The sequence below is a fragment of the Panthera onca genome, chromosome D1 (assembly GCF_046562875.1).
Source record: "Panthera onca isolate mPanOnc1 chromosome D1, mPanOnc1 haplotype 2, whole genome shotgun sequence".
In the NCBI taxonomy this organism is placed as follows: domain Eukaryota; kingdom Metazoa; phylum Chordata; class Mammalia; order Carnivora; family Felidae; genus Panthera; species Panthera onca.
The window spans coordinates 110,812,652-110,839,751 of NC_138348.1; the positions used below are offsets into that span (position 1 = coordinate 110,812,652).

Consider the following 27,100-nt stretch of genomic DNA (forward strand, 5'->3'; position numbering starts at 1 on the left):
GGCAAAATGTGTTTGGAATGAGTAACTGAGAAAATTATTTCAGTTCATCATAATATGCAAATGATTCACACGTATTTATGATGATCATATAGTCTTACTAAAAATAAAGTGAACATAAACCTCTCTGAAGATTTCCAGATAACCAGACAATAGGGAGCACTCTACAGGATATAATTCAGGAAAGAAAACTGGAAACTTCAAGCTCTCGTGAGCTAAACTTTGAGTTTTATATCATAAGTTCCTATTTGCTCTAAAAAGTGCAGTTTTGCCTCCTTGTAGGGAACGTTCCTGAGAATTCAATCCTGGTGTTTCACTTTCAGTGTCCTAGGAAACGGGAGGTACACTCCACACTTGTGGGTTCATAAATCACCTTGTGCAGTGTAGAACACAACAATCAGACATGAGTCAACTGTGCAGAGTAGCACAGGCTAAACCAACTGATCCAGACTCTGAAAACCCAGTCATACTGAGATCATTGCCAGGACCCCAGGTACAGTGTTTTTAATGGTATCCCAGATTTACATGGATGTCAGAGGTCAGTAAGACCACCTGCTCTTCTGAAGCTTGGGAAGGCAAGGTGAAATAGCCAAAGGTTAGGAGTCCACAGTATAACTAAGCTGTGCTCCCAGCAATGAAATGGGGGTAGGATTACCCGCTTTCAATCAATGGAGTGCTGCCCCTATGTACCACCTGATCTGTTCTCCTTTCCACCATCTTCGTCATTTTTTTTATTTTATTTTTTAAATATATGAACTTTATTGTCAAATTGGTTTCCAATCCCAAAAGATGCTCATCCCAAAAGATGCCCTCTTCAATACCCATCACCCACCCCCCCACCCCCTATCAGCCTGAGGGCTTTGTTCTCATTTTTTAAGAGTCTCTTATGCTTCGGCTGTCTCCCAGTCTAACCTCTCTTTTTTTTTCCTTCCCCTCCCCCACAGGTTCCTGTTAAGTTTCTCAGGATCCACATAAGAGTCTTCATCATTTTTAAAGCACAAATCTGGTCGAGTCACTCCTCTGCTTAAAAGACTTCAATATACTTCCTCGCACTTGGCATTAGGCTGAAACCTCTTAACATGATGTACCGGTTTCGTTTTAGCCCACTCCTCCTCTTGCCCCAATACTCTAATTGGGGTTTCTTCACCTCAGCACTAGTCTGTTTAAATTAATTTGTTTTGCTCAGGTACATTTATCACCTAGTCTCTGATCTTGTCCCTGAGGGTAGAGATGGTTTTTATGCTGTTTATCCTTATAATGTTAGTGCCTATCATACTGCTTGGAATGTAGGAGGTTTTCAACACATGTTTGTTGAAAGAAGGGAAGGAGGAGGAAACGCGGGGAAAGAGGAAGGAAAGGGTTTTTTTTTGTAAAATAGAATAAAAGTAAAAACATTTGCATAAAGTATTAGTAGGAATGACAGGATTTGGGCCCAATCAGAAAAAATATCTTTTAGAATCTATCCATATGGCAGCTCAATGTGTCTGACCATGGCTCCACTTGTTTTCTTTGGTGGGGGGATGGAGGTAGACAATAACAGAATAAAATGTTTTGGTTGAAATGATTCAAGCCTGAAGACCTTATTGACCACCGAGGATCATCACAAACTCAATGTGAAAAAGATTATGATAGAAACAGCACCCAAAGGCACAGATCCTGTGTGGCTTGCAAGGTTTCCTTTACTGCTTATGTGTAAACAAAGCCAGCTATACCTATCCTGTCTCAGCTCAGGGCACGAACTCCTCAAACAGTTAATCCATTCTTTACATGTCATTTTTTAAAATAGAAAAATTTTAAGATGGAAACTGTCAAATCATCTGTAGTATGCCCAGAATTGTGTTAGAAAAAAAAAAAATGGAAGAAATTTAAAAGAGGCAAAACCCTTATATAAATACCCTTTAAATGACAGGTAGTTCTTATGCAACTTTCTTTTGAGTTTATATTTGAAATTTCAGTTCCCTTTCTCATCACCTCAGAAATCTGCATATATATCTTTCATCTAAAAGACTAACCTCTCTCTCTACAGATATATCAAAAGGTTCAAAATATCACCATTTTGTTTATCATCATCTATATATTCACATTTTCTGTCTCAGGGTGTTTGTTTTAGATACAATTTAAAACCCAAGGGAGGGGCGCCTGGGTGGCTCAGTCGGTTGGGCGTCCGACTTCGGCTCAGGTCATGATCTCGCGGTCCGTGAGTTCGAGCCCCGTGTCAGGCTCTGGGCTGATGGCTCACAGCCTGGAGCCTGCTTCCGATTCTGTGTCTCCCTCTCTCTCTGCCCCTCCCCCGTTCATGCTCTGTCTCTCTCTGTCTCAAAAATAAATAGACGTTAAAAAATAAATAAATAAATAAATAAAACCCAAGGGAAATTCAGAGAAGATAGCAAAGTAAGAGGACCCTGAGCTCCCCTCAGCCCAAGGACATGCTAAGATAATGGCTACGTCTGCACAACTGACTCTGGAAACAGCCTGAAGACTGGCTGACCCTCCACAACTAATCCCCGAGAGGAATGAAAAGGGTAGGAGCAGTGGAGCTACAGTTGGGAACCAGACTTCCAGTGAGACTAACTATCAATGGAAGGTATGTCACAAGCATAGAGGGCAGTAGGAAACTCAGCGTAGTAACTCAACCCTGAGAAACACCACAGAAGCAACAGTTTAAAAGAGCTTGGATATATGTGAAGGAGATTTATTTACTAATCTTGGAATGTGTTCTGGAGGGGCAGAGATCTTCAAGAGATTTCTTGAGGAAGAAGAGTGCTGGTGGGCATCATTTTTCTTCTCCTCCCCCAGCCTAGGTAGCTGGAAACTTGCAGGAGCCAATGATAACACTCTCCATCTACCTTGCTAGCCCTGTGCACCCAGCTTTCACATTCCTTTCCAGCTACACTGATCCAACCCACTCAACTTAGCAGACATCACTCCAAAGCAGCTCCTGCATTGCAACACCCTGTAAGCAGCTCCAGCAGGGACAAGTACCACTCCAAAGTGACTCCTGCCCTGGGGAAGGGATAAGGTAACCACACACCCCAGTGCCCTCAGTTCCAGCATCCTGGCCTCTTAGCTGTCTGCTGGGGGAGTAAGCCCTGCCATTCAGTGTTCCAGTAGCTGTGGCAGAGATGCTAACTGTAGACCACTGGCCCCATTCACCAATAACAGTCTCTGAGACTTGCAGGGAGAAAGCCCTGCCCTTTGATGTACCTGCAGTTCTGGCAGAAATCCCAGCTGCAGACAGTCAGCTGGACTTCTAACCCTGCCCACCAATGAGCCCACAGCAGCCTCGGGCCTCTCAACTTTGAGGAAACTAACCACCCCCCAACCCCCGCCACATTCACCACCCAATAGTACACCAACAGCAGGCAAAGCTAGTCTTGCAACAGGCTGGGATAAAGACAATCATGGCTCAGCCAAAATGGGACGTGCATGCAGCCCACAGAGGGGACATTCCTGGAGCAAATGGTTCTGGTGACCAGGGGGACATTACTATAGGACACCACATGCCCTCTTCTACACAAGGCCGCTACTTTAAAGACCAGGAGACACTGCTGACATAATACATAGAAACAAACACAAAAGAGTCATGCAAAATGAGGTGAAGGAATAGGTACCAGATGAAAGAACAAGATACTACCACTGAAAAAAACTAGATGAAACAGAGATAAGCAATATGCCTGATAAAGAATTCAAAGCAATGGTCATAAAGATATTCAGTGGATTTTGGAAAAGAGTGGATGAAATAAGTGAGAATTTCAACAAGAAGAAAATAGAAAAAATAACCTCTCAGAGATAAGGAATTCAATTAATAAAATAAAAAATATACTAGAGAGAATCAATAGCAGACGAGAGGATGCAGAAAAATGGATCAGCAAACTGTAAGACAATGTAATGGGAAGCATCCAAGCTGAACAGCAAAAAGAAAAAGAAATAACAATAAATGAGAAAAGGTTAAGGGAACTCAACAACATCAAGTGTAATAACATTCACGGTATAGGGATCTCAGAAGGAGAAGAGATAAAGAAGGAAAAAAAAAAACTTCTTAGAAGAAATAATAGCTGAAAACTTCCTGAACCTGGCGAAGGAAACAGACATCCAGGTCCAGGAAGCAGAAAGATCCCAGGAGGCCCACAAAATGACAAATAATGATTAAAAGAGTAATAAGTAATGATAAAGAGAAAATCTTAACAGATGCAATAAAGAAAAAAAAAAGGTTCTATACAAGTGAAATTCCATAAGGCCATCAGCTGACTTGTCAGCAGAAACTTTGCAGGCCAGAACTGAGTGGCATTATATACTCAAAGTGCTAAAAGAAAAGAAACAAAACAAAACTACACTAAGAATACTTGATCCAGCAAGGCTATCATTCAGAACAGAAGGAAAGATAGTTTCCCAAACAAAAGTGAAAGGATTCATCACCTTTAAACCAGCCTTATGTAAAGTTCTAAAGAGAATTCCTTAAATGTAAAGGAAAGGATATAATTAGAAATAAGAAAATTATGAAAGGGAAAATTTTCACAGGTAAAGCAAACATATGGTAAAAAAATAGATTAATCACTTAATAAAGTCAGTATGGAGGTTAAAACACAAAAGTGGTAAAAATCAATTGTATCTACAAAAATTAGCCAAATACACAAAACGAAAAGATGTAAAATGTGACATCATATACATAAAACATGGAGGGTGAGTAAAAATTTAGTGCTTACAATGTGTTTGAACTTAAGAAACTATCAACTTAATTTAGACTGCTAGATACTTAAGAAGTTATAATGAACACAGCAGTGCCTGGGTGGCTCAGTTGGTTAAACATCTGACTTCGGCTCAGGTCATGATCTCATAGTTCATGGGTTTGAGCCTTCTGTCAGGCTCTGTGCTGACAGCTCAGAGCCTGGGGCCTGTCTTAGATTCTGGGTCTCCCTCTCTCTCTGCCCCTCCCCCACTTGCACTCTCTTTCTCTGTCTCAAAAATAAACGTTAAAAAACATTCAAAAAAGAAGTTATATATGAACACAATGGTAACAACAGATCAAAAACCTATAATAGTTATACACAAAAAAATAGAAAGTCAAGCATAACACTAAGCAAAGCCATCAAACCACAAGGGAAAAGATCCATAGAAGAAACAGAGAAGAACTATAAAAAAAAAAAAAAAAAAAAAAACAGAAAATAAGTATATACCTACTAATCACTACTTTAAATGTAAATGGTTTTCATACTCCAATCAAAACATATAGGATTACTGAATGGATTAGAAAACAAGACCCATCTATATGCAGCCTACAACTATCTCACTTCAAACCTGGAAACACATACAGACTAAAGGTGAAGAGATAAAAAAAAAACATACACTATGCAAATGAAAGTGCACAAAGGCCAGTATAGCAATTCTCATATCAAAATAGGCTTTAAAACAAACAGTGTAGCAAGAGACAATGAAGCGCACTATATAATGATAAATAGAACAATACATCAAGAGGATATAACAATTGTAAATATCTATGCACACAACATAGAAACACCAAAATACATAAAGCAAATATTAACAGATATAAGCAAAAACTGACAGTAATACAATAGTAGTAGAGGGCTTTAACACCCCACTTACATCAATGGATAGATCATCCAGATATAATATCAACAAGAGTGGCTTTGAAACACACATTATATCAGATGAAGCTGACAAATATACAGAACATTCCATCCCCCAAGAGCAGAATACAAATTCTTTTTAGGTGCACATGGACTCTCCAGGATACAACAGATAGGCCATAAAGTAAGTCTCAGTAAATATAAAAATATTGAGCTCATATCAAGTATGTTTTCCAACCACAACAATATGATACTAGAAATCAATTATAAGAAAAAAATCTGGAAGAAGCACACCAACATGTGGTGGAGGATAAGCAAAATGCTACTCAACAATGAAAGTGTCAACCAAGAAATCAAAGAAGAAATCAACAAACACCTGGAGACAAATGAAAATGAAAACGCAATAGTCCAACATCTTTGGCATACAGCAAAAGCAGTAAGAGGGAATTTTATAGTAATCAGGCCTACTTCAAGAAATAAGAAAATTTTCAAATAACCTAACCTTACACCTAAAGAAACTAAGAAGAAAAGAAAGGACAAACAAACCCAAGGTTAGAAGAAGAAATAATAAACACCAGAGCAGAAAATAACAAAATGGAGACTAAAAGAATAATGGAAAAGATCAATGAAAGCAAGAGTCAGTTTTCTAAAAAAATAAAACTGGTAACACTTTAGCCAAATTCATCAAGAAAAAATGAGAGAGGTTTCAAATAAAATCATAAATGAAGGAGAAGAAATAGCAACTGACACCAGAGAAATACAAAGGATAAGAGCATATTATGAAAAATGATATGCCAACATAGTGGACAATTTACTCAAATGGATAAATTACAGAAACATATAATCTTCCAAAACTGTATCAGGAAGAAATAGAAAATGTGAACTGAGTAATTACTAGTAATGAAATTGACTCAGTAATCAACCAACTTCCTAATCCATCATACAAGGCTAGTATTACTGTGATACCAAAACCAGACCAAAAAGCTAACAACAACAATTGCAGAAGTGCAAAACAAACAAACAACTAACTACAGGCCAACATATATGATGAACGTAGCTGTAAAAATCCTCAAAAGATTGGCAAGCCTAATTCAACAATATATTAAAATGATCAGTGACCATGATCAAGTGGGTTTTATTCTAGGGATGTAAGGGTGTTTCAGTATGTGCAAGTCAATCAGTGTGACAAATCACATTAACAAGAGAAAGAGTAAAAACCATATGTAAAGATATGCAGATACAACATTTGATATTTTCAACATCCTTTTCTGATAAAAACTCAGTGAAGTATCTCAACATAATAAAGACTGTACACAGCAAATCCATAGCTAACATCATATTCAGTGGTGAAAAACTGGGAGACTTTCCTCTAACATCAGGAACAAAATAAGGGTTCCACTCCTCCCACTTTCATACACTGGAGTTCTGGAAGTCAGCCATCGTAATAAGACAACAAAAAGAAATGAAAAGCTTCCAAATTGCTAAGGAAGCAATAAAATTGTCACTCTTTATAGATGACATGTTGCTATATATAGAAAACCCTAAAGGCACCACCAAAAAACTATTACAAGTGATAAATGAATTCAGTCAAGTTGCAGGATACAAAATCAATATAAAGTATGTGTTGCATTTCTGTAGAGAAATGCAAGAGTAGCAGAAAGAAAATTTAAGGACACAATCGAACTTACAGTTGCACCAAAAGGATACAATACCTAGGAATAAAATTAATCAAGGAGGTGAAAGACCTAATCTCTGAAAACTATAAAACATTGATGAAAGAAATTGAAGATGAAACAACAAATGTAAAAGTATAACATGCTCATGGATTTGAAGAATTAGTGTTGCTAAAATGTCCATATTACCCAAAGCAATATATAGATTAAATGCAATCTCTTTCTAAATATCAACAGCATTTATCACAGAACTAGAACAAATAAAATTTTTAAAGAACCACAAAAGTTCTCAAATAGCCAACGCCATCTTGAGAGAGAACAAAACTAGAGGTATCACAATCTCAGATTTCAAGATACATTGCAGACCAATAGTAATAAAAACAGGATGTACTGTCATCAAAAGACACACATAGATCAATGGAACAGGATAAAGAGCCCAGAAATAAGCCTACTCATATACGGTTGATTAATCTACAATAGAGGAGCAAGAATATATAATGGGGAAAAGACAGTATTTTCAAAAAATGTTTTTGAGGAATCTGGTAGCTACATGCAAAAGGATGAAACTGGACAATTTCTTACACCATATACAAAAGTAATCTCAAAATGGATTAAAGGCCTACATATGAGAACTGAAACCATAAAACTCCTAGAAGAAAACATAGGCAGTAATCTCTTTGACATCAGCCTTAGCAATGTTTCTCTAAGTATGTCTCCTGAAGCAAGGAAAACAAAAGTGAAAATAAACTTTGACTACACCAAAATAAAAAGCTTTTGTACAGCAAAGGAAACAATGAAGTGGCAAAATGAAAGCAAAATAAAAAGGCAAAGGCAACTTACTGAATAGAATAAAGTATTTGCAAATGATCTATCTGATAAAGGGTTAATATCCAAAATAGATAAAGAACTTATACAACTCAACATCAAATAACAATCTGATTAAAAATGGGCAGAGGATCTGAATAGACATGCAGATGGCCAACAGATACATGCAAAGATGCTCAACATCACTAATAATCAGGAAAAAGACAACAACAAAAACCAACACCCCCCCCCCCAAACAACAACAAAACAAATAATGAGACATCACTTCACACTAGTCAGAATGGCTAGTATCAAAACGACAAGAAAAAACACATGTTGGAAAAGATGTGGAGAAAAGGGAACCCTTGTGCACTGCTGGTGGGAATGTAAAACAGTGCAGCCACTCGAAGATACTGTGGAGTTTCCTAAAAATATTAAAAACAGAAGTACCATATGATGCAGTAATTCCACTACTGGGTATTTACCCAAAGAAAAAGAAAAGACTAATTCAAAAAGACATGCACCCCTATGTTTACTGCAGCATTATTTACAAGAGCTAAGATATGGAAGCAACCTAAAGTGTCCATCAAGCGATGAATGGATAAGTATGTGGTATACATATACAGTGGAATATTATTCAGCCATTAAAAAACAATGTGCTTTTGCCATTTGCAATAACATTAATGGACCTAGAGTGTATGACACTAAATGAAACAAGTCAGACAGGGAAGGACAAATACCGTAGGATTTCACTTGTATGTGGAATCTAAAAAGCAAACAAACAAAGAAAAGAGACAAACTGATGTTTAAATACAGAGACCACTGGTAGTTGCCAGAAGGAAGGTGGGCGGGGGAATGGGTAAAATAAAGAGGATTAAGAAGGATAAAACTTCCAACGTGAAATAAATAAGTCACAGGGATGAAAACTACAGCAGAGGGAATATAGTCAATAATAGTATAAAAACATTTTATGATGACTTATGTTGACTACACTTATCATGTGAACAGTGAGGAATGTATAGAATTGTCAAAGCAATATGTTACACACTTGAAACTGAAGTATATTAATTATACTTCAGTAAACAATAAATAATAAAATAAAAGAATCAATGGCCACTATTTCCACTCTACAGTTTTACAATACAATTTCTTAGTTATCCAAATCATGGCACTAAATTAGTTTGCACACAGATGCCTAGTGTAAAGCCAAAGTCTAACATGTAGGAGATAGTCATGTTTTCTTCTTCTAGAGAAGTCCACCCTATCAATGCATTTTTCAATAATTCAATAAATATTTATACAGAGATTATGTGCCAAAAATATTTTGTAAGTTCTGGGAAGATAATGATGAGCTGAAGCAGAGATCATCCCTGTCCCTGTGGAATTTAGTATCTAGTGGGTGAGGGGACATCTACCAGGCACAAAATACAGATACGTTCAGCTGTCAGCTGTATGTATCGAGTTAACAAATATGACCTTTAAGAATAAATAGAGTTTGCAGTTTCACTCTGTGCCCAGTATATATTTATCTTTAGAGAGTTTTTATCTTAATTATTCCAAAGAATAAATGTAGACAAAATGTCTTTTCTATCTCATTCCTTTGGCTTTATAAATACTGAGGAACATTTTGGAAATGTGAAGACTTCTTGTGTGATGCAGCCACTTAACATTTGTTCTCTTGTCAGAAGGACAATGACTGTGGGAAATGACAAACCTGTGTTTCCTCTCAGCCAAGTCAGGCTCTTCATGCACTTGCTCATGATGCAAATAAACGTTTGTGTCACAGTTGCTATCTTTCAGACTGGGTGCATCTATTCATATTACCTCAGAGAATGAAAGGATCAAACACAAAAAATACAGGGTCTCACAAATGACGGGATATTGGCTCAAGGCAATGTCAACGACAGGAGGGGGTGGAGGCCAGAGAACACTTACTGGTAAGTGGTAGGGCTGACGTTGATGCGCCGAGGGTGACTTCCTGATTCGAACTTGCTGGCCAGAGTGACATTATTTCCAAACAGGCAATATCGTGGCATTCTTACCCCAACAACTCCAGCGAGCACAGAACCTGAGTGAATGCCTATCCTCATCTAAAAGAAAAAGAAAGAAAAATGAAAAGGATATATTTATGTTTTTCTTTTGGTATGCAATTCTTTTAAGGAGGGGTACTACTGCTAATTATGTAAACCACCGAACTAGGATCTCCTCAAAGACAGAAAGTTGGTCTTGGTCATCTTTGTGAGCCTGATATCTGGAACATTATAGTGGCAGTGAACATGAATACTATGGAATAAATAAGAAATTATAGGAAAAAATTGTATTTAATTAGCTACAGAAATCTGGTTATACTACAGGTCAGATCACCTTTCATTTGTACACATGTTCTAACACATAAAAAACTTATTATTTGCCCTCCATTTACTCTCACATACAACCCTATTTTTTCCTTCATAAAATTAAGCACAATTATAAATTAAATATGTATATTTCTGTTTATTTTGTTTAAATGTTGGGTTGTCCTAGAAGTATCCATATCTTTTTTCTTATTGCTGAATATTCAGTACTTAATACTATACCTAGAACAAAGTAGGCCCTCAATGGTAAGTGATAAATGTTGAATAAGTTGTCAAAACTCTTCAACATTATATCAAAATGGAGTTATAGAGAATTTAACCCTTGCGCCAGTCAAGAATTATCTATTGAAAACCCTGAAAAATAAATTAAGGGCTGTATAGTTTACACTCTGTGAATCTGATAACTGTTAGTCTGTCCCATGCCTTGGAGGAGTCCTCAATGTGAAGTCAATATAAACTTCAGTGTGATTACAGCAATGAAGTTGCATATACATGGTCTACACCAAAATAGCTGAAGCTAATGTTGACCAAGTGGGGAATGGGATCCTTAGTCCCAGGGGAATGTGGAAGAGAGGGAAGCAATCTGACCCCTAGGAGCTACTATGTAAGTAAAGTGTCACTCCTTCACTACCATGTCTCCTTCTGTCCCTATAGTTGTGAGGACAAAAAGTCATTCTGAGACTAACCTTTGTCATAAAACTGGAGACTCCTGCATACATCAACTATTGGTAAGACAGGCTGAAATCACTGTGATGTAGCTGCATCTCTTAATAACCTTTCATCTAATTTTTAAAAAGTGATTCTAACATTTATTTTGAAATCCAACACTGGTGAAAGAATAAATATTTTTCTTTATTTTTTTATATTTATATATATTTATAAAGAATAATTTTATATTTATAAATAACTTTATAAAGAATAAAAATTTTCCCTATTAGTGTGAACATACACCAGTATATATATAAACAGACTAACAGAAGAGGAAGTCAAGGAAGACTTCCATGTATATACAGGTGATTGATATATAATAGAGTTGGCATTTCAGATTAGTGAAAAAAAGACAGCATTTCCATTAGGATGCTACACATCAACTGTGTCTTCATATTGAAAAAAATTTCCAATTAGATTAAATATCTTAATGTAAAGGGCACTTTACAGCTTTAAAAATAATTGTTTTAATTAAGATAGAGGTCAATGTGCAGTAAGTAATACTCTAAAATACATAAATCCTAAAAAGTATACTTTTATTAGTCTCTTAGTAATAGTTCCCAGGTGAGTGGTCCAGATTGTCAGGAAGCTCTGTTTGGTCAGGGACAGGTCTTATCATTGTGTTCCTCCTTATGCCTCGTCATATATTCCTTGTTGGAAAACCTGAAGCTGAGTCAGGAGCACTTTCATGTTCCAAGTCATGATGGGGCAAGATAGATAGTGCAAGTTCAAGGGAAGGGTCATGATGTTACCATTTAAGGTGCTCTTCATTCCTCTGGGTAGATCTGGACTTACACTTGCTATCAGTTTCCTTCTGCCTAAAAGATTTCTTCAAACATGTTTTGAACTCTAGGTCTACTGATGATGAATTCTTTCAGCTTTTGTATGTTTGAAAACGTTTTTATTTTGCCTCCCTATCTGACAGATATTTTTGTTGAGTATGGAATTCTAGGTTGACAGTTTTTTCTTTTAGTGCTTTAGTGATGTTGTTCCACCATCTCCTCCTGTATATTGTTTCCTATGAGAACACTGCTGTCGTGCTTATATTAATTCCTTCATATGTACTAGATCTTTTTCTGTCTTTTTCTAGTTTTGAAAAATTTATTTAAATATTTTTTTAATTAATAAACTTATTTATTTTTGAGAGAAATAGAGACTGCACAAGTGAGTGAGGGGCAGAGAGAGAAAATCCCACAATGTGCAGAATGAGAGGGAGAGAGAGAGGGACAGAGAGTATGGAGCCTGAGCTCACCTGAAGCAGGGCTCAAGCTCATCCGATGTGGGGCTCAAACTCATGAACTGTGAGATCATGACCTGAGCCAAAGTCAGGTGCATAACCAAGTAAGCCACCCAGGCACCCCCTGCAGAATTTAGTTATGATTTTCCTTGATGTTGTTTTCTTCATGTTTCTTGTGTTTGGGATTTGTTGAGTTTCTTGGATCTGTGAGTGTGTAGTTTTCTTCAGATTAGGAAGAATTTCAGCTATTTCTTATTCAGATATTTTTTATATCCACCCCTCTATCCCAGAAACTCCAATTACATGCATATTGGGATACTTGAAGTATTTCCATGGAAGACAGAAAATTTAATCATTTAAATTACTTTTTCTGTTTATTTTGGGTAACTTCTATTATAACTTCTTCAGATTTATTAATCTTTTCTTTTGTAATGTGTAATCTTTTGCTAACCCCATCCACTGCATGTTTAATCTCAGACATTGTGATTTTCCTCTCTAGAAGTTCAATTTGGGATTTTTCTTTTTCAGGCATCAAATTAACTTTTCAACATATGGAATTTAGTTAAAATAACTATTTTAAAACTCTTGTCTGCTAATACATCTATTAGTCTATTTCAGTTTTGATTGGTCTTTTTCATCATTATGGGTAATATTTTTCAGCTTTGCTGCAAGCTAGTAATTTTTGGTTGAATGTTCAGTATCACAAATTTGACTTTGTTGAGTGGGGATATTTTTTAGATCCTTGTACATATTCTTGAGTTCTGTCTATGGATGTAGTCAAGTTCCTTGGAAACAATTTGGTCTTTTCAAGTCTTGCTTTTTAGGATTTGTTAGGCAAGTCTTGAGCAGTATTTCATGTAGGGCTAATTATTCTCCACTACTGAGGCAAGAACACCCAGAGTACTGCACCCAGTGCCCATGATTTATGAGGTTCTCAGGTCTTCCTGATGGGAACAGGCAATTTTTTCCAGGTTCTTTGTGAGTGCCAGGAACTTTTTCCTCTAGTCCTTCCAGGTGTTTTTCCCTATTGAGACAAGGGAATCTTCTCACATAGAAACAATAATCAATGTTGTGCAGAACATATAGGTGGCTCCTTGGAAGAATGTTGGTGGTCTTTGTGCAACTCTCTCCTTACTGGTTCCCTGTCTGTGACCTCCAGCTTCCTTGGTCTCCCCAGATTGAGCTCCACCTCTCTGACTACAGGAATTTGTTCAATGCCTCCTGGTTTGCTTCTCCTTGCACCACAGTCTGGATATTCCCAAAGCAACATACCAGGGAAATCCTATGATTCATCTTATTTGTTTCCTATCTCTCAGGGATCACTGTTTTCTATTGCCTAGTGGCCAGTGTCATAAAAACTGTTCTATTGTACTTTTTCTTCTGGATTTTTAATTGTTTAAGGTAGAAGTATGAATCCAGTCTGTTATTCCATTTGAAGTGGAAGCAGAGATAGTACTTTTAAAAAAATTGTCAACGTTTGTTCATTTCTGAGAGATAGAGACAGAGACAGAGACAGAGCATGAGTGGGGAAGGGCAGAGACAGAAGGAGACAGAATCTGAAGCAGGTTCCAAGCTATGAGTTGTCAGCACAGAGCCCAATGCGGGTCTGAAACTCACCGATGGCAAGACCATGACCTGAGCCAAAGTCAGACACTTAACCGATTAAGGCACCCAGGTGCCCCATACTTTTTTTTTTTTAAGAAACCTGTCAGAAAAATGTATGCATATTTTTTCTTTTTTTTTTTTTTTGAGAGACAGAGAAAGGTGCTCACACAAGTAGGGGAGGGGCAGAGGAAGAAGAAGAGAGAGAATCCCAAGCAGGCTCTGTGCTGTCAGCATGGAGTCTGACATGGGGCTCCATCTCACCAACCATGAGATCATGACCTGAACCAAAATCAAGAGTCAGATGCTTAACTAACTGAACTACCCTACCCAGGTGCCCCATAGGCCTGGTTCTGATGAGCGATTATCTATTTGGATTTAAAAAGGTAAAGAAGAAGAAAGAAGAAGAAAGAAGAAAGAAGAAAGAAGAAAGAAGAAGAAGAAGAAGAAGAAGAAGAAGAAGAAGAAAGAAAGAGAAAAGAAAAAAAAAAAGAAAAAGAGAAAGAAAACTGCTGAATGGCAATAGTCCTTTTAAACAAGATAATTATAAAGCACCTTCTCTCAGGTTAGAAAGCATTTTGCAATATTATTATACTTCCTTGGGTTTGCTTTTATGAGGCCTATTTATATTAAATTACTTTGTGTAATGAAGGCTTGCCTAAAAAACACCTCAGATGCTAAGATTGTCAGTTTGGACCTGTGATCACTGTATTGATCTTTTTATGCAGGAGGCAAGATACATCTCACAGCCTCTTTACTCTGTGTGTTTTGTTTGAGAAAAAGACTCTATACCCACAACACACTACACAGAAGGCTTGTATAGTTCCACTGCTGCCTCCTGTCAAAAGACCTGAGGGTTTTTTAAATGAAGTTATCAGAATTAGAATTATTATAACCTAAAAAATGCTAGCAGTAAAAACCCTGATATCCTTGGGCGGGGTGGATGGAGAAATGGTCATTTAAACAAATGATTTCTCTTAGAGGGCACAAAACATCCTGCACAAAATATCACCAAACATGCACAAAAATATCAATAACCACACAAATAGCACAAATTTGCTGTCATTGTGTCTATCATACAATGAAACAAAACTCAGTTATTTAATTTTGGAAGGAGATACTATTGACAAATTATAAACTGAATCATCAGACTCTCTTTTCTTTTCATTTGTTTTTTTTTAAGTTTGTTTATTTATTTTGAGAGAGAAAGAGAGAAAGAATCCCAAGCAAGCTCTGTACTGTCAGCACTGAATCCTGATGCAGGGCTTGAACTCATGAAATCATGACCTGAGCTAAAGTCAGATGCTTAACCATCTGAGCCACTCAGGCACCCATCTTCTGCATTTCTTTTGACAACTTACTGAGATTTCCCAAAAATTGGGAAGGATAGCAAGAAGTGTTGCCTATGTAAAGAAGGGAATGATTGCCTCACTCAGAATATGTCAGGAACATCGAGCAGTTAGACAAAATAGATACATTCAACTCTCAATGATGAATTTAGATTCCTTTCAGCAAGATTTAACATCATTTAAATAATTTAACCACTCAGAAACATTGGCATCCATCTGCCCAGGATGTCCTCACTAAAGAAGGTCATTTTGCACTAAACCAGTGGTTGTTAACTAGGGACATTTGTGCCCTTCAGTGAACATCTGACAATGTCTTGAGACATTTTTTTTATTTTCACAACTGGGATGGGGAGCTGCTTCTATTCTTTTCATCTATTCAGTTGAGCTAAAGATGCCTAGGACAGCCTCCCCACAACAGAGAATTTTCCAGTCCAAAGTGGCAATGGTGCAGAATCTGAGAAATGGTGCAGAATCTGCCCTACACAGGCTTCTGGCACTCTATAGGTACTTAGTAGACCAGCACACACACGAAATAATAAATGCTTTAATCAGACCAAAGCCTTGATGCGTAACACTAGACTTCACTTTTCAGAGAACATTTATGAAAACAAATAGTGTTCACCCTAGGGATTTATTGAAAAACACAGTAACTTTTGGATCCATCCTGAGGTTAGGATACCTGTTACCCAATCTCCTCTATCTACCTGAAATGTGTGAAAGACTGCAAAGCTCTGGAAAACATCAGAGTCCCCACTCATCAAAAGATGCAGTTATTCTCCTAATACTTCACTGATTATTCATCTGCTGAGGCACATAAACAAGTGCATTTTAAGATAATATTTCTCCCACGGTGCCTAAAAATAGAAGGCTTATAGGGTTAGACCTCCGTTAGCCAAAACTGGTTTCGTCAAGAAGGAATCTTTGGGTTGGGAGAGCAGCACAGATTCATTAGTTGAGCCCCTCATTTTACAAATAAATTCAAGTCCAGAGGAGCACAATGAAAAAGAGCAATTAGCCCACAGGGGGCACTCGTGCAAGTTCCCTTCCCATACCTCATGGCGCCCATGGTGGTGTTTATGTGGCAAGGACCCCTTTATAGTTCAGTAAATAGATGGACTAATTCCCGAACGTCCGAATCAGACTGATACCATGATTAACAGGAGTTAGGAGCTAGCAAGTTATGAAAATCAAATACCAATTTGTGTTGAAATAGTCCCGCTGGAGCAAGACAGAATTTCCAAATTAAAACAGCAGGTCTATAGTAGGAAGAAGAAGAAAGACTTCTGTAGAAAGAGCCAGTTATCTGTGTAATTGTGTTTGTATTTAAGTATCATTCTTAGATTTATGTAATTAAGATTTTAAGCTTTTAAAAATAGTTAATTGGGGCGCCTGGGTGGCTCAGTTGGTTAAGCATCGGACTTCAGCTCAGGTCATTATCTCAGGTTCATGAGTTAGAGCCCTAGGTCATGTTCTGTGCTGACAGCTCAGAGTATGAAGCCTGCTTGGGATTCTGTGTGTGTGTCTCTCTCTGCCCCTCCCCCACTTGTGCTGTCTGTCTCTCTCAAAAATAAACAAACATTAAAAATTATTTTAAAAATAGTTAATTAACTGTTTTAATAGCCAGGAGACCAAAACCATTGCTCACACTGTTAAGAAACAGGGAAGAAAACAAGTACTTCATTCTTCTACCAGTATTAACATGCATAAGTTTCATCATAAAATTTTTCACTAATAAAAGGAAATAAATGAAATGGATTTTCACATTTTTGTCTTATTTTATTAATAACCAATATTTCCCTGACAAGAAAATATCACTTAATGTTTTAAATTTTGATTTTAAAAGTTCAAGATTCTTAGGCAGAATACAATCAACTCATATAACCTCTGTAGGTTTTTACAATTTCTCCTAATTTCTCCATGTGCAGGAAAGCAGGGAGAAATCATCTCTGTAGATACATGGCATTTTTCCTTCTATCACGGGACTCAGACTCCAACTGATGGTGTCAAAATGTCATAGTCTCAAGTAATATGCCTGGACAAATACCACTTTGGCAAAATGTCTGTGTTTACTCTAAACATTACAGAAGTACCACTCATAGATAAATTTCAATTTACAGAAAATTCTTGACAAAAAAAAAATGGTTCTCATCACCGATATGGTAACATATAATTTCAGACACAAGATACATGGTGACTTTTATAAAATAAAATGGTGACATTTTAAATAACTGGTACTTTAGAGTTAGGGGAGAAAGTGAGTTGGCAATCTTGTTTATGGTGTTTTGGTGGGGAAGGATAGGACCTTACAAAAGATGATTAGGAGGGCATGCCTGGAATCCTACAAAGGGTACCACTGGCAATGTTATCAGAGACTGCAGGGGAAGGGGAGGGCACTATGGTTCAGCTTCACTGTCACCTTCTCACAGGGCACTGATAACCATGTATTTAAATACATTCGCTGCTAATAAAAGACTTAAATATGACTGAACTTGTAGAAGTATTATTACTAAGGCCTCTAGGTGGAATCTGAAATTTACCTTTGTAAATTCAGAAAAAAATACTTTAAGAATTATTTTTGAAAGGAAGAAACTGATTTAAGGCAGTTGACCTACTTGAGTTAAATATGCGTGTATTTAGGAATAACCAGCATATAATTTAGCAGTTGAAAAACACGGCATTTTGTGCCAGAAATACGGACACTGGTAAATCATTAACAAAGTGCTATGCTTTAAACACATACAGAACTGCTCATTATACTAAAGATTAATAGCAGAATTGAAAGTTAAGAATTTTTTTTAATTTAAGAAGGTGATTGATACCATCTCCTAAGAGCATTTGATTTTTCATTCTGATATGCAGAAAAGAATTAGAAACCTTTTTCTTTTTTTTTTAATATGAAATTTATTGTCAAACAGGTTTCCACACAACACCCAGTGCTCTAGAAACCTTTTTCTCAAGAAACATCCAGTCTTTGGCTATGTAACCCATGATGCTAAGGGAATACTTACTTTACAAATCACATGTATAACATTTATCAAATCATTCTATTAAATACATCTATATTGTTTAATTGCACAGGTTGAAATCTCCTTCTGATATCACAAAGGCATTCCTTATTAGTGGCTCATTTTTTTTTTAATGACAAAGTATGTTAATTGCTAAAACTTCAAAGCCCTTAAAAGTTTCTGTTTTGAGACTACCACTAAAAAATATTGCTACTGACCAATTCTCTCTGTTAAGTGATGAAAATCATCTGTCAAAATGCAAATCTTAACAAGAGATAATCTGGAGCAAATTTCTAGTCTAAAAGAATCTTTATAATATTGTGGATTCAAAAAAGTGATTTAAAAAAAGCTGAAATATGTAGAAATGGCATAAAGGGATTTACAAAGAATTCTAATAGTAAGGAGTGTGTATTCATCAATTTATAAATCAATCCATCTAAACTAAAAAATTTATATTCGTTTTTTTATATTTTTAATATTTTAATCTATGTATTTGTAACTTATTCTCAAGACCAAGCACCAAAGTCAACCAACAGAATAACTTTCCTTTCAACAGAAATAGCCTGAAAGTTGAGCCCTTTTAATAATAATCTGGGAGATGCACAATTTGAAAGAACAGAAAATCCCTCAAAAGAAATGTAAAATGCAAAATGTGAGAACTCCTTTGCCCCTTGCCCATTCCTTCCCTTCAGCTCCTTTCCCTTCCTTTCCTTCTAAAGGTTATTAGGTAACAATTCAATCTCAAGCACTTGATAGGCATTGTGGAAGAAAGGAAGGACAGAAAGACTCTTCACTTCCTTCAAGGAACCTGAAATCTTACAAAATTAAGGGAAGGTAGAAACCTTATTTCTTAAGAAAAGTACATGTGGTCAACAAATATCACCTTCAAGATTTGAGATATTAACATTACTACTTTACAAAAACTGAAATTAAATTTGAAAATATATGATCTTCCACTTAGATACTACTTAAAACAAATAAAGTACTTAAAACAAATAAAGTTCCTCTATGATAAAATGGCATATATTATGATGTCCATGATTACTGTTGATAACTGAACTTCTTCAGTGAAAATTTAGTTTATTTTACATCTCAAAAGATTTCTATATCTCAGAAAATGCACTTGATAGATGTGTAAGTAAAAAAAAATGTTGAGTTTAATTACTAAACATTAATAATTACCCACTTTTATAAGCCATTATCTTTTTTTTTTCTTTATAAGAATTGATAGCATGGACAAGTTTATCCCCCAAATGAAAGTAAAGTAACAAAATTAAATTCTTGAGTTACAATGTAGAACTCTTGGCCACACGTAAGAACCAACTGCGGAGATTTAGAATTGCTGTTTTGGTTCTCACTTCCAGAGGTTTTGATTTAATGAGTCTGGAATGAGACATGGGGCTTATAACTCCCTCTAGGGTTTCTAACGTGCATCCAAAGTTGAGAACCACCAAGTGTAGGACATCATTTTGGTTTCTGCCAGAGCCAAGTAGTTTAAACAGCCCGACCCTTTCCCAGCAAATGGTTTTAGCCAGCACTGTGTAAATACTTTCATATGCATTCACACATACATAACACCTTTCAGTTTTGAGAAGGAAACACAATATTCTCTCTTGCTCCCAGAAGACAACATTCCTGTATGTTGAAGACTTTTGAAAATAATAAGAATATATGTTTAATTAAAATATTAGCAAATTGTGTAGAACTGTGAATACCCCTCAGACTTCAGGCATTTCAGTTGGTTAGAGACAGAAGTTTCTTTGAGAAACCTCAGCACATCTGTTTTTGGGTGGGTGGCAACCCATGCTCATATATAGTGTTTTATAGAGTCTACATGGCTAGGACCAGTAGAACTGTCAAGAGAAACAAACTCATCTGGGAGTGTTGGTCATTAGAGCAAACCTAGGACAAGCATGGTGGCTGGGATGGAGGGCGCTGTAGGCTTATGGATGCTGAAAGCAGTGTTGTCTCTTTGGAAGTTGTCATAGACCAGAATCTGACCCATCACTTACTTGCTCAATGACCCTGGACAAATTACTTCTCTAACATCTTGCCATCTATAATGCAGAGATACTGTACCAGCTTAGGTACATACTAAGTGTTGGCTCATATCCAACATGAAACATTAGATTATTAACTTGTACTAGGAAAATATTTTTTAAATTTTCTCATAGTGCAAGGGCTGGGGAATTTCCAGGTTCACAGACCTTATTCCACAGATTCAGAAACAAAAGGGTAAATGGCCTACTAAAGAAAGCAACTTGTAAGGATGAGAGTCCAAATGAAAACATAATTCTTATGCTTTCTGCCAAACTGGTCCCTGCATCCTAACATCTTGGTATTTCTTTCTCAACTCTTTTTTTTTCATTACTATAGAAGAAAATGCACAATGATAATTTATATTTCTACAAACGTCCATAAAATCTGCTTAGTTATACAGCAATATCAAAGGACTAAAACTAGGGAAATTATTTTCTGAAAAATTCTCAAAAATATTCTGCAAACTAACACCTACAATAAAATTCAAATACAACAACCATCATCATAAATAAGCCTAAGGAGACATGACTATTAAATGCAATTTGCTATCCTTGATGGCATCTTGGGGAAAAAGGACGGGAGAAAATTAAGGAAATCTGAATAAATTATAGATTTTACTTAATAGTAATGCACCAGGAGGAGCCAAGATGGCAGAACAGCATGTCAGGTTGTTTTTTTTTTTTTATCTCGCATCCATGAAAGACAGCCAGATCAACACTAAACCATCCTGCACACCTAGAAAACTTATTTGAAGATAACACAACAATCTGCACAACCTGAACCACAGAAATCAGCAGGTACACAGCATGGAGAGGTGAACTAGGGGAGAGAGCAGCCATGGAGGGCTGGGAGCTGTTTTTGCGTGCAGAGAGGACAGAGATGGGGATGGGGGAGAGTACAGGAAAAGCACCCCCCCCCCAAAAGCAGCTATAGAGAAAGTGGAAAAGTGGAAACAGCCGCAGGCACTGAACTAAAAAGGGAGAAAGGAGAAAGGAGAGGGTTTAAATACCATTAAGACTATAAACAGGGGGAGTGCAGAGTCTGAAACTCCACAGCTCAATACTGGCAGTGCTCTGGTGGGAAGGGCTAATCCCCAGGAGCAGAGTGGGGTCCAGGTGTCTTCGGGCCACATAGGAAAAGGCGGTTCCCCTGCTGGGAGGACACCTAATAGAGGCTATGTGACTTCCCAAAGGCAAAGGCCTCAGTGGACCTGGGAGAACAACCACATTCACTGGGGCTGGAACAAGGATATTAAGAGGGAAGCCTGGCGCGAGGTGTGTGTTGTGATTTGTCATAATTCCTGAAACACTGCTGCTACACAATCGTGCAGACTTTTTCGGGGGGGGGGGGGGGCCTGGCAAGCGGCCACAGTTTCTGGGCCTCAGCAGCAGCATGGTCCCGCAAACGTTCCTGGGTGTGACCAGCACCTGGCCATTGCTCGGTGAGACCCTCCCATAGATGGGCAGGACGTGTCAAAGCCGCAGTTCCTCAGAAATAAGGGGTGGGGAAAAAGAGCCACATCTGAGATAAAAGTCAGGAGGGAGGCTCTGCCTGGGGCAGGGAGTTGATGGAAGCTGAAGACAAAGGACAGTGTGGAAGTGGGGAGTGGATGGAAGCTGAAGACAAAGGACAGGTGTGTGACTTCTGAAAGGGGAGAGCACAGAATTCTGATACTAGAGACAGGGGTAGCTGGGTGAAGCTATTATCACCGCCTCTGTGCATGTGCACACACACCTACAAGCGCCACAACAATCCACCCCAGTAAGCTAAGCAATGCCACCTAGTGGAGAACAGAGCCATTGCACTAAACCCCATCCAACTGGGTGAACCTCGCTCTTCAGGAACAAAAGACTCTCTGCCTGCTTAGTTTATAAACCATAAAGCACTTCACAGTTTGACTTCGAGGGGAAAACGAAGTAATTTCAGTTGTATTTCAGTCGTATTTCAGTTTGTTCGCCAGTCCATCTATTCAATTTATTTTTGTCTTTTCATCTTTTTCTTTATTCTTGAATACAGAAAAAGAAAAAATTTGTTTAGTTTCAATTCTTATTAAAAATATTTTTATTTTTTTCTACTTTATATTACTTTTGTGTAAATTTTTCAAATTCTATTTTACTTCCATCATTTCATTTTATTCTACTTCAGTGTATTCATTTTTTCAAATTTTCAAACAATTTCCCTTTTTTTCCTTTTGCCTTTTTTGTCTACTCTATCAAGCCCCTTTCAACACCCAGACCAAAAAACACCTAGGATCTAGCATCATTTATTTGATTTTTTTTGTGTGTTTGTTTTTAATTTTTTAGTTTTAATTTTGTTAATTTTAGTTTTAATTTTTTTACCTAATTCCTTTGTACCATTAAAAATGATGAAACAAAGGAATTCACCCCAAAATAAAGAGCAGGAAGAAATGACAGCCAGGGACTTAACCAACACAGATACAAGCAAGATGCCTGAACCAGAATTTATAATCACGATAATAAGAATAGTAGCTGGAGTTGAAAATAGATTAGAATCCCTCTCTGTGGAGATAAAAGAAGTAAAAGCTAGTCAGGATGAAATAAAAAATGTATAAGTGAACTGCAATCTAGAATGAATGCCATGGCAGCAAGGATGGATGAGTCAGAACAGAGAATCAGCAACAGAGAAGACAAACTTATGGAGAACAATGAAGCAGAAAAAAAAAAGAGGGAGACTAAGGCAAAAGAGCATGAGGTAAGAATTAGAGAAATCAGTGACTCCTTAAGAAGGAACAACATCAGAATCACAGGGGTCCTAGATGATGGAGAGAGAGAAAAAGGGGTAGAAGTGTTATGTGAGCAAATCATAGCAGATAACCTTCCTAACCTGGGGAAAGACACAGACATCAAAATCCAGGAAGCACAGAGGACTCCAATTAGAGTCAACAAAAACCAACCATCAATAAGGCATATCACAGTCGAATTCACAAGGTACTCAGGCAAGGAAACAATCATGAAAGCAGCAAAAAAAAAAGTCCTTAACCTACAAGGGAAGACAGAACAGGTTTGCAGCAGACCTATCCACAGAAACTTTGCAGGCCAGAAAGGTATGGCAAAATATGTTCAATGTGCTGAATCAGAAAAATATGCAGCCAAGAATTTTTTATCCAGCAAGGCTGTCATTCAAAATAGCAGGAGAGATAAAAAGTTCCCCAGATAAACAAACCTTAAAGGAGATTGTGACCACTAAACCATCCCTGCAAGAAATTTTAAGAAGGACTCTCTGAGGGAAAAAAGATGAAAAAAACAAATAAAGACCAAAAGCAACAAATACTAGAAAGAACCGGAAACCACCACCAGAAACTCCAACTCTACAAGCAACATAATGGCAATAAATTCATATCTTTCAGTACTCACTCTAAACTTCAAAGGACTAAATGCTACAATCAAAAGACATAGGGTAACAGAATGGATAAGAAAACAAGATCCATCTATATGCTGTTTACAAGAGACCCACTTTAGATCTAAAGACATCTTCAGACTGAAAGTAAGGGGATGGAGAACCATCTATCATGCAAATGTTCAACAAAAGAAAGCCAGAGTAGCCATACTTATATGAAACCATCTAGACTTTAAAATAAGGAGTGTATCAAGAGAGGCAGAAGGGCATTATATCATAATTAAGGGAAAAATACACCAAGAAGACCTAACAGTTGTAAACATTTATGCACCAAATGTGAGAGCACCCAAATATATAAATCAATTAATCACAAATATAAAGAAACTAATTGATAGTAATACCATCACAGTAAGGGATTTCAACACCACACTTACAGCAAGGGACAGATGATCTAATCAAAAAATCAAAAAGGAAACAATGGCTTTGAGTGACATGCTTGACCAGATGGGACTTAACAGACATATTCAAAACATTTCATCCTAAAGCAGCAGAATATACTTTCTTTAGTGCAAATAGAATGTTCTCCAGAATATACCACACGCTGGGACACAAATCAGCCCTCAACAAGTACAAAAAAATAAATATCATACCATGCATATTTTTAGACCACAACGCTATGAAACTCTAAATAAACCACAAGAAAAAATTTGCAAAGATAACAAATACTTGGAGACTAAAGAACATCCTACTGAAGAATGAATGGGCTAAACAAGTTAAAGAGGATATTAAAAAGTACATGGAAGCCCCTGAAAATCATAGCACCACAGCCAAAAACCTCTGGAATGCAGCAAAGATGGTCATAAGAGGAAAGTATATAGCAATCCACGCCTTCCTAAAGAAGTAAGAAAGGTCTCAGATACACAACCTAACGTTACACCTTAAAGACCTGGAAAAATAACAGCAAATAAAACCCAAAACCAGCAGAAGACAGGAAATAATACAGATTAGAGCACAAATTAATGCTATCGAAACCAAAAAGAAAAAACGAAAAGAAAAAAAAAGTGGAAGAGATCAATGAAACCAGAAGCTGGTCCCTTGAAAGAATTAATAAAAGTGATAAACCCCTAGCTGGTTGGATCAAAAAGAAAAAGGAAAGGGCCCAAATAAATAAAATCAAGAATGAAAGAGGAGAGATCACAACCAACACAGCAGAAATAACAACAATAATATGAGAATATTATGAGCAATTATATGCCAATAAAATGGGTAATCTGGAAGAAATGAACAAATTCCTAGAAACATATACACTACCAAAACTGAAACAGAAAGAAATAGAACATTTGAACAGACCCATAACCAGTAAGGAAATCGAGTTAGTAATCAAAAATCTGCCAAAAAACAAGAGTCCAGGGCCAGATGGCTTTCCAGCGGAATTCTACCAAACATTTAAGGAAGAGTTAACACCTATTCTCTTGAAACTGTTCCAAAAACTAGAAATGGAAGGAAAACTTCCAAACTCTTTCTTTGAAACCAGCATTACCTTCATTCCAAAACCAGACAGAGACACCACGAAAAAGGAGAACTATAGACCAATTTCCCTGATGAACATGGATGCAAAACTCCTCAACAAGATTATCAGCCAACCGGATCCAACAATACATTAAAAAAATTATTCACCACGACCAAGTGGGATTTATACCTGGGATGCAGGGCTGGTTCAATATCTGCAAAACAATCAATGTGATTCATCACATCAATAAAACAAAGGACAAGAACCATATGATCCTCTCAATAGATGCAGAGAAAGCATTTGACAAAATACAACATCCTTTCTTGATAAAAACCCTCAAGAAAGTAGGGATAGAAGGGTCATACCTCGAGATCATAAAAGCCATATATGAATGACCCAATGCTAGTACCATCCTCAATGGGGAAAACTGAGAGCTTTCCCCCTAAGGTCAGGGACAAGACAGGGATGTCCACTCTCACCACTGTTATTTAACATAGTATTGGAAGTCTTAGCCTGTGCAATCAGACAACACAAAGAAACAAAAGGCATCCATATCGGCCAGAAGGAGGTCAAACTTTCACTCTTCACAGATGACATGATACTCTATATGGAAAACCCAAAAGATTCCACCAAAAAACTGCTAGAACTGATTCATGAATTCAGCAAAGTTTCAGGATGTAAAAGCAATGCACAGAAACCAGTTGCATTCCTATACACCAACAATGAAGCGACAGAGAAATCAAGGCATCGATCCCATTTATAATTGCACCAAAAACCATAAAGTACCTAGGAATAAATCTAACCAAAGAGGTAAAAAATTGATACACTGAAACTATAGAAAGCTTATGAAATAAATTGAAGACAACACTAAAAAATATAAAAATATTCCACACACCTGGATAGGAAGAACAAATATCGTTAAAATGTCGACACTACCCAAAGTAATCTACATAGTCAATGCAGTCCTTATCAAAATAACACCAGCATTCTTCACAGAGCTAGAACAAATAATCCTAAAATTTGTATGGAACCAGAAAAGACCCCAAATAATCAAAGCAATCTTGAAAAAGAAAACCAAATCAGGAGGCATCACAATCCTGGACTTCAAACTGTACTACAAAGTTGTAATCATCAAGACGGTATGGTGCTGGAACAAGAACAGACACTCAGATCAATGGAACAGAATAGAGAACTGAGAAATGGACCCACAAATGTATGGCCAACTAATCTTTGACAAAGCAGGAAAGAATATCCAATGGAATAAAGACAGTCTCTTCAGCAAGTGGTGCTGGGAAAAGTGGACAGTGACATGCAGAAGAATGAACCTGGACCACTTACGCCATACACAAAAATAAACTCAAAATGGATGAGAGACCTCAATGTAAGACAGGAAGCCATCAAAATCGTTGAGGAGAAGGCAGGCAAAAACCTCTTTGATCTTGGCCGCAGCAACTTCTTACTCAACACATCTCCAGAGGCAAGGGAAACAAAAACAAAATTGAACTATTGGAATCTCATCAAAATAAAAAGCTTCCACACAGCGAAGGAAACAATCGGAAAAACTAAAAAGCAACTGACAGAATGGGAGAAGATGTTTGCAAATGACATATCAGATAAAGGGTTGGTATCCAAAATCTATTAAGAACTTATCAAACTCAACACCCGAAAGACAAATAATCCAGTGAAGAAATGGGCCAAAGACATGAATAGACACTTCTCCAAAGAAGACATCCAGGTGGCCAACCGACACATGAAAAAATGTTCAACTTCACTCTTCATCAGGGAAATACAAATCAAAACCACAATGAGATTCCACCTCACACCTGTCAGAATGGCTAACATTAACAACTCAGACAACAACAGATGTTGGCAAGGATGC

At 37.1% G+C, this 27,100-nt stretch overlaps 1 protein-coding gene and 1 long non-coding RNA gene across 10 annotated transcripts in view; one reads left to right on the forward strand and one right to left on the reverse strand.

The window, feature by feature from the left end:
- The window catches only part of LOC132660804 (uncharacterized), a 205,194-nt gene extending 203,471 nt beyond the window's left edge, over positions 1–1,723 (forward strand). Inside the window, exon 6 of the long non-coding RNA XR_014135331.1 lies at positions 942–1,723. This is a non-coding gene — a long non-coding RNA (uncharacterized LOC132660804). The remainder of the gene's footprint in view (positions 1–941) is intronic.
- The window catches only part of LOC132675220 (guanylate cyclase soluble subunit alpha-2-like), a 239,115-nt gene that overhangs the window by 53,158 nt on the left and 158,857 nt on the right, over positions 1–27,100 (reverse strand). For all 9 annotated transcript variants that reach the window (XR_014135330.1, XR_014135327.1, XR_013549994.2 and 6 more), the window contains one exon: positions 9,995–10,149. Coding sequence is in view for 2 of the 9 variants with exons in the window: in XM_081790403.1 (XP_081646529.1) it covers positions 9,995–10,149 (155 nt within the window). In the remaining 7 variants the exon portion in view is untranslated. The remainder of the gene's footprint in view (positions 1–9,994; positions 10,150–27,100) is intronic.